This window comes from Nicotiana tabacum, chromosome 10 (assembly GCF_000715075.1).
Source record: "Nicotiana tabacum cultivar K326 chromosome 10, ASM71507v2, whole genome shotgun sequence".
Lineage (NCBI taxonomy): Eukaryota > Viridiplantae > Streptophyta > Magnoliopsida > Solanales > Solanaceae > Nicotiana > Nicotiana tabacum.
In genome coordinates, this window is record NC_134089.1 from 170,371,161 (window position 1) to 170,386,407 (window position 15,247).

At 36.4% G+C, this 15,247-nt stretch overlaps 1 protein-coding gene across 10 annotated transcripts; it reads left to right on the forward strand.

The window, feature by feature from the left end:
- Positions 1-6,618: 6,618 nt before the first annotated feature.
- On the forward strand, positions 6,619-14,814 carry LOC107810459 (receptor-like serine/threonine-protein kinase ALE2). 10 transcript variants are annotated; one of them, XM_016635243.2, is made up of 18 exons: positions 6,620-7,147; positions 8,140-8,268; positions 8,353-8,640; positions 8,720-8,845; positions 8,939-9,028; positions 9,157-9,246; positions 9,623-9,712; positions 9,805-9,894; positions 10,313-10,426; positions 10,521-10,718; positions 10,807-10,896; positions 10,999-11,100; positions 11,221-11,313; positions 11,424-11,795; positions 11,883-12,176; positions 12,729-13,118; positions 13,204-13,447; positions 13,678-14,814. In XM_016635243.2, exons 1-18 carry the CDS (start codon positions 7,069-7,071, stop codon positions 14,360-14,362), a joined length of 3,564 nt encoding a protein of 1,187 aa, XP_016490729.2. In that variant the 5' UTR covers positions 6,620-7,068; the 3' UTR covers positions 14,363-14,814. The 10 variants fall into 10 exon arrangements, with proteins under 10 accessions (XP_075079650.1, XP_016490729.2, XP_016490731.2 ...); XM_016635245.2 differs by having other exon boundaries at positions 8,954-9,028; XM_016635246.2 differs by lacking the exon at positions 9,805-9,894.
- The last annotated feature ends 433 nt before the right edge of the window (positions 14,815-15,247 follow it).

The following is a 15,247-nucleotide window of genomic DNA, read 5'->3' on the forward strand; positions in this document are numbered from 1 at the left end:
GTGTGTTATGAAAGTTTATACCACGTAATCACTATTATCCTTAGCCCCACGGTGGGTACCAAACTGTTTACCCTCAAAATCGAATAATAATTAAATTTATACGCGGTTTTAAGGATATGTGATATGACTTGAAATTAAGAAAATAGATTAATATTGAAATTGATGTTAAGAAAATAAATACAAACCACACAAATTGAACAGCCAAGAAATGACTCAACTAACGTTAGAACAGAGCAACAAGATGGTAAGAACTAGAATTGATCAGTATATTGCTTTATTTGTGCGTGTTACAGTATCCTTTACAAATGATCAATCCTCCCTTTTATATAGTATAGGAATCCTATTCTTGATACAATTATATAAAAGGTAACCAATCTCACGATTTGCTAATTAATCGGTCTCTCCTTGATAAGTGCCGAGATTTCCGCCGTGATCTCCAACTGATTCCGAATATTTCGGCCTTCCGTTATTTGCCTCGACAAAGTCTCCTCGATCTTGTTCGGTCCTGGAGTCACGAGCTCAACGATTTAACTTCATGCCTTGGTTCGATATAACCCGGGCTCGAGCTCTGACCTGGTGACGTCTCAGCCTCGGCCGGTCATACATTGGACGAACCCGATTTTAACCATATACAATGTGGTTGATCAAAAACTTCTATACTAAAAACTAATATTCTTACTTTATTTAAAATAATAATTTACAATTTATAGTCATACAATTATAGTTGTATTACAACTGTTAATTATTATTTTTAAAAAGAAAACTCCGTACCCGATTAAACACCGTTACATAAAATAGGATGGAGGACTAAATTGCTACAGAAACCTAATTGACCATTGTATTGGTCCTTATTTAAATGAATTCTTCACCATCTTGTTTACATACAAGCAATAAATATCTAACATGTATTTCTTGTATGCACTCTTTTATAACTTAACTATGCTTACTTGATATGCATGGACACTTAATTCATTACTTCAATTTCATGTGAGATTTAGGGTAAACACTGGCTAGGTGCATGTAAGTTTTTTTTTTCCTTTTTTAATATATATAGAATAGAATCGTCATTGGATATGTATAGAGTTTAAATAAAAAGCATAAACAACTTATGCGATTTTCTTTTTTTTTTAATAGAAAATAGCTACAAATGCACCGAAATATGATAGGAAGACCATAGGTTGCTTCAAACAGAAATTAAATGATACGTCTGACAAAAGGTTCCTTGACAATGAGGTTTTGAAGAATATTGAAGAAGAACGAATAATATTGTTGATTTTATAAAGAACAGATCCATTTACCTCATTGCAGCCTTAAGAAAGCAGGAAAAGAAATTACTACATTTTAAAGTTTAGTCTTTTTTTTTCCTTTCTAAAATAAAGAGTGATATCTACAAGCATATATGCATGCTCTCACATGGTTGATAAAAAGCAACAGCAAATACCCTTGAAATGAAATGATGGTCTTTACATCCTCCTTATCTGGAAACTCATTGTTCATTTTTGCTTTTTCCTTTTAATATTATCTTTCAAGTGTGACATCTAAACTTGCCTGGCTAAATTGTTCCTATTGGTGAAATTACAAGTAATTACAGTTGAAAAATAAGATGAAGAAAAATAAATAATATTTTTTCAGACTGAGGCACGGATATCTCGCTCTTTTTAAAGAGATTCAAGCCCACTGCAGTAGCATCTTCACCGGTACAGCAGTAATAGTCTTGACTTGTCCCCTCCAAGATATAACAGTCTGACAACGTCATATGACTCGAACAAACTCTGGACAAGTTGTTGAGTCCAAAGCTCCACCAAAATGAACACCTTCCTTCAACAAAATAATATTCTTTTTTGTAGAGAATAAGTTGAACATGATTGGTGGTTACAAAATTTTATCTTTAGTGGGTAATTATTGATAGATCATGGCATTAGTGGTTTCATGAGTTACACCAAAGTAATGACCACTTTCTTATCAATTTATAGTCACTATCTCACAAGAAATAATACACTTTAATATTATATTTAATATTAAAATGTACTAACATCAACCGTTCATGTTGAAGATTAGAGGGTAATTAAGGAGAGAAAATATCATTCTTAAAAATCACATTACAACAAAAGTATATCCGGTGACATCCCAAATTATGATGTAGTTTCGGTCACTTGAATCGGCCTTAAGCGGGCGATCGGTCCGATCACTTGGACCGACTTTAAGTGGACGCCTCTCCAGAAGTCACCAACCTAGCTAGCTAGGCCATGGGATTGTCTAAAAAAACCCATCATTAAGTATGTAAAATTGTTGATGAGACATATGTTTATAAACCATCATTAATTCGCTAATTGCACCACGGTGGAGCAGGCATCACATGAGTAGTAATTATATGGCGGTGATTACCAAAGACAATTTTTTGTTTCTTTTAAACCTAACACATTGTGGATTTCCAACAGATATGTTAAGAACAAAGGAGTAAATACATGTGAGAAATAAAACAACCTATCCACCCATCCTACCCAAAAAAAAATTTGTTTTTTGGAGGGGGTGGAGGGGGGGGGGGGAGAGCTCCAAATAAGAGACAACGTGTACATCAGGAAACTATTGTAAGCTTTGCAGTGTGGACTTGTTCAGGAGCGGAGTTAAAATTCTGGTTACGGGCTATATTTGATAGCTTTAATTCAAAATTTGTATTTATCTTCTAAATAGTTTATATATATATATATATATATATATATATATATATACTCCATTAAATATAACTACGTATATATTTAAAGATGTTGATAGTTTCTTGGAAAAGAGAAAAGAGAAGAGAGAGGAGGTTTGAAAATTCAAATGCCAACCACCTTAATTCCAAAAGTGTTCGGACAGGGACTCTACACTTCGCTCAATTTTGCATTCTAAGGTAAAAAACAAAGACATCGTATCATCTTTTTGTTGTCCTTCTAGAATAACTGCACTAGTAAATCTAAGGAGAAAAATGTGTGGCAAATTAATTAATTAATTCATCTTATCAAATGTAATCTTGATTAATTTTTCAATTACTTAGATTTTTTTTTTTTTGGATAACGTATATCTTTGGCCTTTCGGATGTCTAACCCAAATACGCCTTACAAAAAATTATCTTTCTAATTCTTGATAGTTTTTTCCAATTCTTAATAATTTTAGTTTCTTGATGAAACGAAAAATTATAGCCTAGATACCAACATCCATTTCTTTTTTAATAACATTTTTCTTCAATGAGAGGAAAAGGCCAACAATATTATAAGTTTAGTATATGTCTCGGTTTTTCTATTAAATAATAAAATGTGCATGTAGGCAAAACTAAGGCCCCGTTTGGCCATGAGTTTTGCCAAAATAAATTTGGGATTTATTTTTAAAACTCATGTTTGACCATAAATTTTGCGCACATTTTGACAAAATCCCAAATCCCAAACCTCAAAATCACCCCAATTGCTGATTTTGGGCCAAAATCCCAAAACTTGGGAATTATATACATGTTTTTCCAAAATAAAGTTGGATAATATGTTTTGAAAACGTATGTCCAAACACATTTTCATTTTCAAAACAAACTTTACCCAAATCAGATTTTTCAAAACAAATTTGAAATCTATGACCAAACGCTAGCTAGGTTGTTTGGCCTATTAAACTTTTGGTTCACTCCCACTTTGAACCAAATATAATAACTATGAAGTAAAAGATTAGGTTTGATTTCAAAGTATGCCAACCTTATCATGTAAGGTGCCAGAGTTTAAGTGGTTTCTTGGTTTTGAAGCTCACAAATTGGTTTAATTAAATTTTAAAAGTTGGCAGAGCTTCAATATGTTAATTAAAGACTAACCAAATATCCCTAGTATTCAATACTCATTGTTTAGAGTTTAGAGTTATAGGTCACGGGTTTGAAAGCAGCCACTAATACTTGTATTAGGATATGTTGTTTATATCACATCTTTTGGAGTGCGATTTTTCCCCGAACTCTGCATGAATACGAAATATTTTATATACGAACTACACTTTTTAATTAATAAATTACAAGTTACATACATTACATAGAAAAGTGGGAAGATAGTTATTCAACTTTTCAAGGTACTGATAATATTTAAGACCCACATAATCTTGTGATGCTTTTTTAATCAAAGTCAATCACACCTTTAGAGGCTCCTTGTTCAATTACTAATACACATTTTAAAGTCACTTTATGAGCTAGAAGCTATAAAAGAAATCCCTAAAAGAAGAAATAATTAGCTTTTGGACACTTTTGTTTAAATCTAATCTTGGACCTCGTTCTACACGATTATTTTATCGTGGACCACGTAATAATTTAGGTAAAAAAAAAAAAAAAAAGACGGTGCTTTTAAGAAAACAAACAAATAAATAAATAAACTAGTATTAAGCTATAAAATGAGCCTCGATTGGTTATATAGACATTGAGTTCTAGTTTTCTTGTGATATTTTTTTGTAGTCATCATGTTCGTTTGAAATTTAAGAAGTATAAATTATCCAAAAACGAATTTTCTCGCAGTGCAATTATATTAACATTTACTAAAGAAATTTTTTTCCCAATATTTTTCAATCAACAATTAAACACTAAAAATAGTTGAAAATCATGTATTCAACTGAAACATATTTTTTTATGAAATTAGTTTTTTCGTATCAAACACATCTTTTAATGCAAATTACTGTATTAGAGCATTTTCTGATTCGATGGGACATTAGTCTTGTTAGCAAGTTATGCTTCAATGATCAAAAGATTCAAATCAAGTGAAATTATTTACAATTTTTTTTCTTCTAATAAATTTAGCAAAGCGTGCCAACTAATTTGCTTTGGCAGTGTATTACTTATCACATATTCCTAAGAAATAATTGAAGATATGAATATAATAAATTACGATTTCCGAAAAAATAATTTAAGAGGAATATATAGAAAGAGAGCAGTCTGGTGCACAAAGCATTCCGCGTTTACGCAGGAAGAACCGCACTCCAAGAGGGTGCGATGCAGACAGCCTACCATGATTTTCCAGTTCGAACTCGTCACCTATAGATCACACGAAAACAACTTGACCGTTGCTCCAAGGCTCACATTCAAAAAAATATAGGAAGAATTTTAAAAAAAAAAATTCCAACAAAGTAATACAATTAATGTTTTTCATGAAAATGCCTTCAAATTAGATGGCCCTCCCAATATTGGCAATATCTTTCTCTGCTGTTACACTACAATTATGGGAATGATTTTAAACGCCAATTTTAATATCACGTTGAAAAGACAAAAATGGCCTTAATTGAAAACTCACTAAAGTATAACACAATGTAAGTCAAAGCAAAATCACATTTATTTGTTGGCCTCTTGCTTTGACTAATTGCTTGGCCATGCTTTATTTAGCTCCTTAAATGGACATCCACTAGTGGCCATGATTTTTATTTATTCTAATCGGAGTTTCCAAAATAAATGAATAAACAATATATATTTTTTATATAAACTTTTATTTATTGTTTAACAACGATTAAGTTATAACCATGTCAAAAAGTGAAAATTGTAGGTGGAAAAATAAAATAAAAGCCAAAATTGACAGAATGAAACCCAGTAGTCACTTTAGATGTACCTTAGGGGAGGGTCCATTAATATAGTTGGTTAATTAAAATGAAAAAGTACAAGACGATGAGGTGTCAAATTGCAGTTGACACATGCCCACACCACACACCCCAACTCACAAATCCCACTTCTCTTATGGTCAACATCAATTACCTAAATTCAGGATTCAAGTAAAATGAGTCAACAACCCAAATAATAATTTCAAAAGTTGGTTCATTCTCAATTCAGAATGTATCTTTTATATCATCCTAAAATAATATGTAGTATATAATTAGATCATTTAAAATTTAGTCACAAGTTAATATTTACACTTAAATAGATTGATTACATAGAAAATGTGATATGTAAATTTTTAAGAGTTATCTATTTTAGAAGACTATTCAAAATATATTTACTCTATAAGCTTTCTTAAAATATGTGATTTGTAATCTAAAATAAGACATGTTACATGCTATAACAAGTTATAATATGGAATAGAGTAAAAATTTCTTGTACTAACAATATATACAACTTAAACTTAATTTTGTGCCTATGAGTCTAACACATGTAGCCAGCCATTTTGTGCTTTCTCCTATTTACACCCCAATAAAATAATAATATATTAGTACTAGTTTCCACTTGCAATAAAAAAAGAAACGTTTTTTTGGACAATCTCTCACTTAAATTCTTCTAGGTAAGTGTATTTTCGAAAAGAACAAAGAGTGATTTTTATAGTGTTCAATAAAATAAAGAAAGGAGCAGAATATAATAATAAAGGGCAGCTAAGCTTCCGCTATGAGCCGGGTTTGGGAAGGGTCGGAACACAAGATCTATTGTATATTCCTTACTCTGTAAGATTTTATTTTCGTGGCTCTAACTCGTGATCTCCTCGTCACACGATAACAATTTTACGGGTTATGCCAAAGCTACCTTCGGAATAGGGGTAAGGTTTGCGCATATATTATGCTCCCAAGACCCCACTTGTGGGATTATTGTGTTGTTGTTGTTGTATGCCAAAGCTACCTTCGAGCACAATATAATAATATGATGTAAAATTAGGCATCACAGTTCTCTGTCCTTTGTATTGGTGCGTCTGTTAAAAGGTGGCTGTTAGTTGTTACAGCAAAGAGTGTTTGTTGTGTTGTTTCTAGTTAAACATAAACTTAGCTGGTCGGTATTTAATAGAAAAAAAGAGTAGTTTAATTGCTCACATGGTAGCAGAAACGCCTGTGTATAGTATGCTAATCTCAAACTTGTGCCAAAAACAGAGCTTGTTATGCTCTAAGACAAAGCTGATTGCTTTTCTTACTTCTTTTGTTCATATCACCAAACCCATCTTTGGCCGTTTCAATAATCTCCCTCTTCATTGCTTGTTTCTCAATTTTCCTCCTTTAATCTAATTATAACGTCCCCTTCTTGTTATTGCTTCAAGTTTATCTAAAAGTTCCAATTTTTTTTATCATATTTTTCTCCTTTATGTTCTGATTTTGTACTTTCATTAGTTAGTATATGGGATGGGTGGGGTGAGGCTGCAACTTCTTTGCTTGGTGCTGAAAGTCTGTGTCTTTTCTTTGGTTCTTCAGGGATCTGCAGGTAATTCTTCCTTTTATGTAGTTCTTGATTTGAGTATAGATTCATGCATGTACCAAATTCTTTATCTTGACAAAATTTGTAGTGTATTTATGAGTTTTTTGCTCAGGAAATAATTTAGAGGAATGGGTCAGATAAATGTTCAGTCTTGGTAATGTTGATTTCTGGATTTGGTTGGAAAATTAAATACCTAGATATTATATTTTCTAAGGAATTAGATCAGAACCTCTGAATTGAGAATTTTACATTCTGAATTTTGTGTAGTCTTCTTGTTAGGCCTAAACTTCCCCTTTAATTTAGCAGTGCCAGGCTGAAAGTTTTAGCCTTTAGGTTCTTAAGCTTGCTTTTTGCATACAGGTGATTGAGCTAAGTTACTTTTAACTGTTCCATTGATTCACTGATTCTTCTTGGGTTTTAGAGGCCCTAATAATTTAATTGCAATTAAAGCTTCCTGGAAGCTTAAATCAAGTTGTAGAGCTCGTTGCACTTTGATTATGCAATGACTATTGTTCCCCAAATCCCAAACGGGAGTTTTTTTCCCCCCAATGGCGGAGAATGATGTGCGATCTTGTTGGAATGTATTGTCTTCTAGATTTTATTTGCATGTAGGCCACTGCAAAAACTGATAAACAGTCCACGTTCCTCACCATCCCTTTTATACACTCTAATCTTTAATGATTGTAGTTAATCTCTCTGTCTGCTGAAAGGGTAAGGCTGCGTACATCCTACCCTCCCCGAATCCACTTGTGGAAATTCACTGGGTTTGTTGTTGTTGTTGTTGTATGCTGAAAAGTAAGGAAATAATTCTGTTACTGTCTCTTCATCTGTTGTTGAGCTGTCATTTCCACTCAGCTTTGTGAAAATAGAGAATCTTATCAATTGCCATGATCCAGGAGTTTTCCTGAGATCTGGTAATGATGAACTGCTTATCACGCGTACTTGCTGCTATTAACTTCTTTATTCTTTTTCCTTATTTAAAAAAAAAATCATTTTAGGTTTCAGTTTATCCCCCTCTCCGTCAGCTTCCTCTTCAATTCCTCCTATTGAAGAAGGAATACCCTCTTCCGTCTCTCATGGGAAGGCATTCAGAAGTAATGCACCTGCTCCTGCATTTGAACTAAATGGTCTGACCGTGATTCTTGGATATCAAATCTTTTTACCAAATTCAATGTTTTATGTTATGCATCTTAAGTTTGTTTTGATCTCAGGGACGTCTTCTCCTCCTGCAAATGTGCTTCCACCGCTGACGTCTAACCCTGTTCCCCAACCGAAAGAAGCTCTCACTCCATCTCTGCAACCAAGCGCTCCTACATTATTGCCACCTCCCAGTTCAGCCCCACCCGCAATCTCTTCAGCTCCGCCACCAGCCGCTTCTCTACCAGCTCTTCCTCCTCCTCCGATTAAGTGGAATGGTCCTGCTCCAGTTCTTCCACCAAGTGCTCCTAAGAGAGAGCGTCAACATGCTGAGCAGCCTGTTTCTGTGCCAGAAGCTCCAGGTATGCGGCTGACTGTGGTCATACTATTGACATGACTTGATTTCTGTTTTACTTGAATATTCTTTTTTATGGAGAGCAGCACCAGTCTCGTCACCTGGAAGGAATTCACCAGAAGATGCACCAACTAAAGCTCCACCGCTACCTGGATCTAAGCCACCCAGTGAGAGCAGGGCACCAGAGAGTCCTCTCTCCTCAATTGCCCCGGGTAATTTTGGCCGATGAGAATTTTGGTTTTGACACAGTATATTAAGATAGAAAATGATTGTTACATTATTTTGCTTTCTTTCGTTGAATTTAGTCGTTAACATGCCAGCTCCACGGGGAAAGCCGCACAATTCACTGCCCACCATCCCAAGAAATCCAGAAGTTTCACCATCCATTCCACCAGGTATCCTTGCCTTTTTTCTAGACAAAATTGTGACAATCCTGTTAGAATAGAGTTTTCAGTAAATTAGAGTTGATCATGGATGCCATTAAATTTTTTACATTATTTTGTGTTGCTGCTATTTAACTCAGTCCTGAATGCGCCTGCTCCAAGGGGAAATCCAGAAAATCCACTGCCCACCCACCCAATCATTCCAGAAGTCTCACCATCTGTTCCACCAGGTATTCTTGCTATATTTATCTAGTGTTCCCTCTGTTTCATTTTATATTGTGGTGTTTGAATGGACATGGAGTTTAAGAAAGAAAGGAAGGAAAGACTTTTGACTCATACCAAGAGTAGCCTTAGAATTTGTGGTCTTATACATGTAATGACATTTCTATGACTATAGGACCAAGTCACTAAGGGTAAAACGGGAAGTTCAAAGGTAAAGAGTCTCTTAATATAGAAATGTGTCATTCTTTTGCGAACAAACGAAGAAAGGAAGTGTGTCATATAAAATGGAACAAAGGGGGTATGTAAGCAAAATAAAGAGTAAATTAAATGTAATCATGAAGGCATAAAGGCTTACATGATTGAGCCTTCTCTCATTGCATTCAGTCCTTAATGCGCCTTCTCCAAGGGGAAAGCCACAGAAACCGCTGCCCGTTCGCCCAAACAATCCAGAAGTCTCACCATCCATTCCACCAGGTATACTTACCCTCTTATATTTATTGTGTGATATTCATCTTAAATAAATTGTTGGTAAGCAAGATGTGATCATCCATGCCATGAATTTGCAGCGATAGTTGCACCACCACCAAGGAAGTTACCTAACAATTCACCACCCAGCCATCCAAGAATTCCTCTAAAACCTCCATCCAGTTCCCCAGGTGACATTTGGAACATGTATTCAGTGCTTGCTAGTGTTGCTGATGCACATGTACTCTTCATATTCCAACCAAATAGTTTGTGGCTTGATGCAATCAACACATATTGTTGGCAACTGTACCTCAAGTAATAACCTCCTTGAGTAAAAAACCAGATGCACATGAGAATCTTAACTAGAATTTTGCTTGCTTCCAAATCGCTAATGATTGTCAATATAGAACTAGGCGAAGAAAAATGAACTGATGCTTATTGAATGTGTTTGTAGTTGAAACCGTCACTGCTCCTCTTTCTGGATTGTCCTTACCTGCAGAAAAACATAAGAATGTGTTTTGTTTTTTTTCCCATTTTCTGTTAAATAGCTACTTGTTCTCAAAGTAGCATTGACAGCATAGTTAATATGAGTCGGTGTTATTACTGTAGGTAAGCATGAGATATCCCCTGTATCAACTCTGTGGCCAAGCATCCACCACAAAAGAGCAAGTGCTCCAGCTGCTGCACCTCCTAATGGGATTATCAGTCAGCATCCAGCAAAAGGTATGTGCATATTTTTCTGCTTTCTTTTTCTTATTGTCAGCAATGACGAGAAATGGCCAATTATGTCACTGAAGGATTTCTTCTCCTCTTGTAGCTCCTACTGAACACAAAGCCATGGGATCCTCTACTAATGCTCCTCATAAATTCTTTAATTCTCCCCCCAAGGAAAGATTATATCCTCCTTTATCTGCACCTTCAACCTCATTTCAGAGGGATCACCGCCTAAAAGATAACATGACAGCAATCACTCCGTCATCTTATGAAGTTCATCCTCATCTTTCAACTGAACAAGGTTCTGTATCTTACCTGAGAAATATGTCGGTTGATATCCTCATTCTGATATATGCCACTGACAAAAATTCGGTCAATAATTAATGAAGGTCCATTGATACCTCCATCTCCTTCGTTTCACGCAAAATCATATCCAAAGACTAACCTTAGGCACCAATCTCATTCACCGTTAACTGCAGGTTTGTGATCATTCTAGTCATCCTCAGTTAGCTACCCATGTGCCTCTCTAAGGAGTTGCAAAAGAAAAAAAAAATATGATTCTGATAATTCCTACTTTACAGGATCATCGGTCCCACCACTTCTTGCGCCTTTAACATCTCCAGAAAGCCATGATTCTCCTGCAATAGCACCCTCTCCGGATGCTTCATCTAGACCAACTAAAAGTAAGAGTATGTCATATTTTTCCTTTTCATGCAATCCATAATCAAGGCATAAACCTTACATTATATTTTTCTCCTATGCATAGTTGATGCTTATCTCTATATCATCTTTGCCATTGCAAGAGCCATTTCTTTCCCCTCCCCTTGGGTCTTCATCAAGGCATCCAAAGATACCGCATCCATTTCAAGCACTACCACCGCCACCTCCTAACGAAGGTAACTGTTATCTGTCTCAGATATCTCCTCTAAATGATATAGATCTTTTATGCACAAGTTGCCAGGTTTTGCCCCACTAACGATTTCAAACCATGATGTTGATGTTGCAGATTGCGCATCATTGGCTTGCGCGGAGCCTTTCACAAATGGTCCACCAAAAACACCTTGTGTTTGTGTCTTGCCCATGCGAGTTGGACTACGCCTTAGTGTAGCACTCTACACCTTCTTCCCTTTGGTTTCGGAGCTGGCTACAGAAATCGCTGTTGGTGTATTTATAGATCCAAGTCAAGTCCGTATTATGGGAGCAAATTCAGCCAGCCAGTATCCAGAAAAGACCATTGTCCTTATTGATTTGGTACCCCTTGGAGAAAAATTTGATAACACTACAGCATTTCTGACATCTCAAAGATTCTGGCACAAACAAGTTCTTATAAAAGCTTCACTCTTTGGTGATTATGATGTATTGTATGTGCAATATCCAGGTATCGTAATCATCCCTAATGCAATCATGTCATCTTGATGTAACTTGCTATGTCCTGAGTACTTGAATAGAATTGTTATATGTACAGGTCTTCCTCCCTCCCCTCCTTCAGCAGCTTCAGACATTGATACCATAGGTAGCCGACCATATCCTGGTGATAATAACGGAAGGACCATACAGCCTCTTGGAGTTGATGTGAGCGGGCAACGGCACAAAAGTGGGCCAAATCGGAGTGTCATAGCAGTAATTGTATTGTCAGCCTCTGTCGCAGTTATTTTATGCTGTGCCGTGGCATGGGTTTTGCTTTTCAGACATAGAGATCGCGGATGTCAGTCAGACCCAACTCCACCAACTACATTACCGTCCCTTGCAAAGTCATCAGGTTAAATTCTTCTCTTTACATGTATATGATATAGTGCAATCTGGTTTGCCTAGTGTTCTTATCCTCTGTCATAAGTTCTCTTAATTCGTGCCGAAAAAGAAATTCAAACAGTGAAATTCAGAAGTCTAACCTCCCTTATCATCATGCCTTTGTAGCATTCCAGGTAAATACTATATTAGGGGAAATTAAAATCATGTTGTAGTTTTGAATATGCTATGTGTTGCTCAATGCAGTTTCTTTTACTTCTTATCCTGAGCATACAATGGAATGAATGTCCAAATATATGAAATGGCATATAGAACAAGTTAACTGGTTAATTCTTAATGATAATATGGTGAATCATCCAATGTCTTTTGACTGGAATATCTTGAAGTGTCAACTCTTAATGGGATGCCTTAGGGAACCTTTAAGCTTCACAATTTTATCGTGTGAACCAAGCACATCAATTGAGTAGTTAACATGCATTTAAAATGTGGTCAAATTTGTGGTTCTCATGATTCTCGTGTAATAAAGACCTACAGAATTAGTTTCTAATCTTTATGCATACTGTAGGGATTGCAGCCTCCATGATTGGGAGCAGGCCAAACTCTCCTTCATTATCCTTTAGTTCTAGCTTTGCTGCTTATACTGGTTCAGCTAGAACATTCAGTTCAAGTGAAATTGAGAGAGCAACTGACAACTTCAATGAAGCAAGAGTACTAGGTGAAGGGGGATTTGGTCGTGTTTATAGTGGTGTGCTTGATGATGGAACGAAAGTGGCTGTGAAAATCCTCAAGAGAGACGATCAGCAGGGTGGTCGTGAATTTTTGGCTGAAGTAGAGATGCTGAGCCGCCTCCATCATAGGAACTTGGTCAAGTTGATAGGCATATGTATTGAGGAACGCAGTCGCTGTTTAGTTTATGAGCTCATGCCAAATGGCAGCGTAGAATCTCACCTTCACGGTAATATTCAATTTGGGCCCCTCCTAACTTTTTGGGTGAAGCCATGTAGTATTTAGATTTCAGACTGGCTAAATCTGTCTTTCAGGTGTTGACAAGGAAATTTCTCCACTTGATTGGCATGCCCGAATGAAAATAGCACTTGGTGCTGCCCGAGGCCTGGCCTATTTGCATGAAGATTCCAGTCCCCGTGTCATACATAGGGATTTTAAATCTAGTAACATCTTACTGGAACATGATTTCACCCCAAAAGTGTCTGATTTTGGTTTGGCTAGAGCTGCATTAGATGAAGAAAACAGACACATATCCACTCGAGTCATGGGAACTTTTGGGTAAATATTCATCGCTGACTTAAATTCTTATTTTCATTAGGCCAGCCGTCTCGCCATTCTTTGTTGCTTGCCTGGAGTATAATTATTTTAAATGCCTTATTTGTTATATTCCCTGAGTATGGGTTAATACACAGTCGATGACATTGAAATTTGACTATAAGTAAACCTCTACCATCTGTGCTAACAATTGATTCTTCAGATGTACATTTCTGACTTTGTTATTATACCAGGTATGTAGCTCCAGAATATGCTATGACGGGGCATCTCCTTGTAAAGAGTGATGTTTACAGCTATGGGGTTGTCCTACTTGAGCTGCTAACCGGAAGAAAGCCGGTGGATATGTCCCAACCACCTGGTCAAGAGAATTTAGTGGCTTGGGCACGCCCACTCCTAACGAGTGAAGAAGGTCTGGAGTTGATTGTGGACTCTACTTTGGGGCCTGATTTCCCTTCTGATGACATTGTAAAAGTAGCTGCTATTGCTTCAATGTGTGTTCAACCAGAGGTATCGCACAGGCCTTTCATGGGTGAGGTCGTCCAGGCTTTGAAGTTGGTGTGTAGCGAAGGTGAACAGACAAAAGAATTCGTGTCTCGAAGTTGTAGCCGAGATGATCTGTCTATTGACATGGACGCTAGGATGAGTACAGCTTCGGGCCAATTGTTGATGAACCCTCGATCCCCCGTGTCTAACTCCGACAGTGAGCTGGATGTTGAGAGGGGACTCTCAATGTCCGATTTACTGAGTCCATTAGCAAGATTTGGAAAGAAAGATTCCAGTCCATTTAGGAGGTACTCAAGCTCAGGTCCTTTCAGAACAGGAAAAACCAGGAGGCTATGGCAAAAAATGAGACGATTATCTGCAGGTAGTGTAAGCGAGCATGGGATGATGTTTGGGTTGCAGTGTGGATCCCACTAATCGTGGTTGAAGTTTCTGTCTTTCGTTTTGATAAAAATTTTGCTGCAAAATGTCAATATCTTTCACCATCCATGCCGGATGGTGAAATTGTACAGCACCTTCTTGAACAAGAGATAGAATGAGGAAGCAAACCAGCATTCTCGAGTTATTCTGAATGCAGTCGCGTAATCCATGAGTATGATAAGCCCTCCGCTAAAAGCTGGGAAGGACCGTGCACGAGGAGATATCTGAATAGGGATTTCGTCTTATTGTAAGGAGATTGTATTTATTGTAACATGCTAATTGTTCATAAAAGGAATCATAGTTCTTTCTCTTATGGTATTGAATTCAAATCTTGGGAGGCAAAAGAGTAAGTTGCTGCTAAGATATGCTAATGTTGAAGGTTACTGTACTATGCAAAACATGTTTTCTTCTTCATCTCAGGTATTATGGAGCATTTTTCTGTATGTAAATGAACTATAATAGAAGTTATAGCTTCATGACTTCGTCGTTGGTTAAGGTCAAATTTGCTAAATTGCTATTATGTAGGGAACAGACATTGGTATTATTGTCCATCATCCAATTTTAAAAAAATTTAGTATAACAACAACTAGGCCTCAGTTCCAAGCGAGTTAGGGTTGGCGACATGAATAAGAAACAAAATTTATTGTTGTCAACCAAGTTATACAAGGTCCCGAGCAAGCAAACATCATGGGACGTGAAGCTTATAGCCTGTTTGGCCAAGCTGCAAAAATCAGTTTATTCTGCAAAAATCGGCTTATTTTGAGGAGTGTTTTTCTCAAAAGATTTTTTAAAAGTATTTTTGGTGCGAAGCAGTTCGTGTTTGGCTAATTAATTTGAAAAGCACTTATAAAAACTAATTCTAAGAGCCCGTTTGGCCAAACT

Bases quoted from the DNA above. Each gene is read 5' to 3' on its own strand.
- LOC107810459 (XM_016635243.2), top strand. From the start codon at position 7,069: ATGGGTGGGGTGAGGCTGCAACTTCTTTGCTTGGTGCTGAAAGTCTGT. The intron at 11,314-11,423 runs GTAACTGTTATC...TTGATGTTGCAG, and splicing joins ACCGCCACCTCCTAACGAAG to ATTGCGCATCATTGGCTTGC. The intron at 13,448-13,677 runs GTAAATATTCAT...TTATTATACCAG, and splicing joins CGAGTCATGGGAACTTTTGG to GTATGTAGCTCCAGAATATG.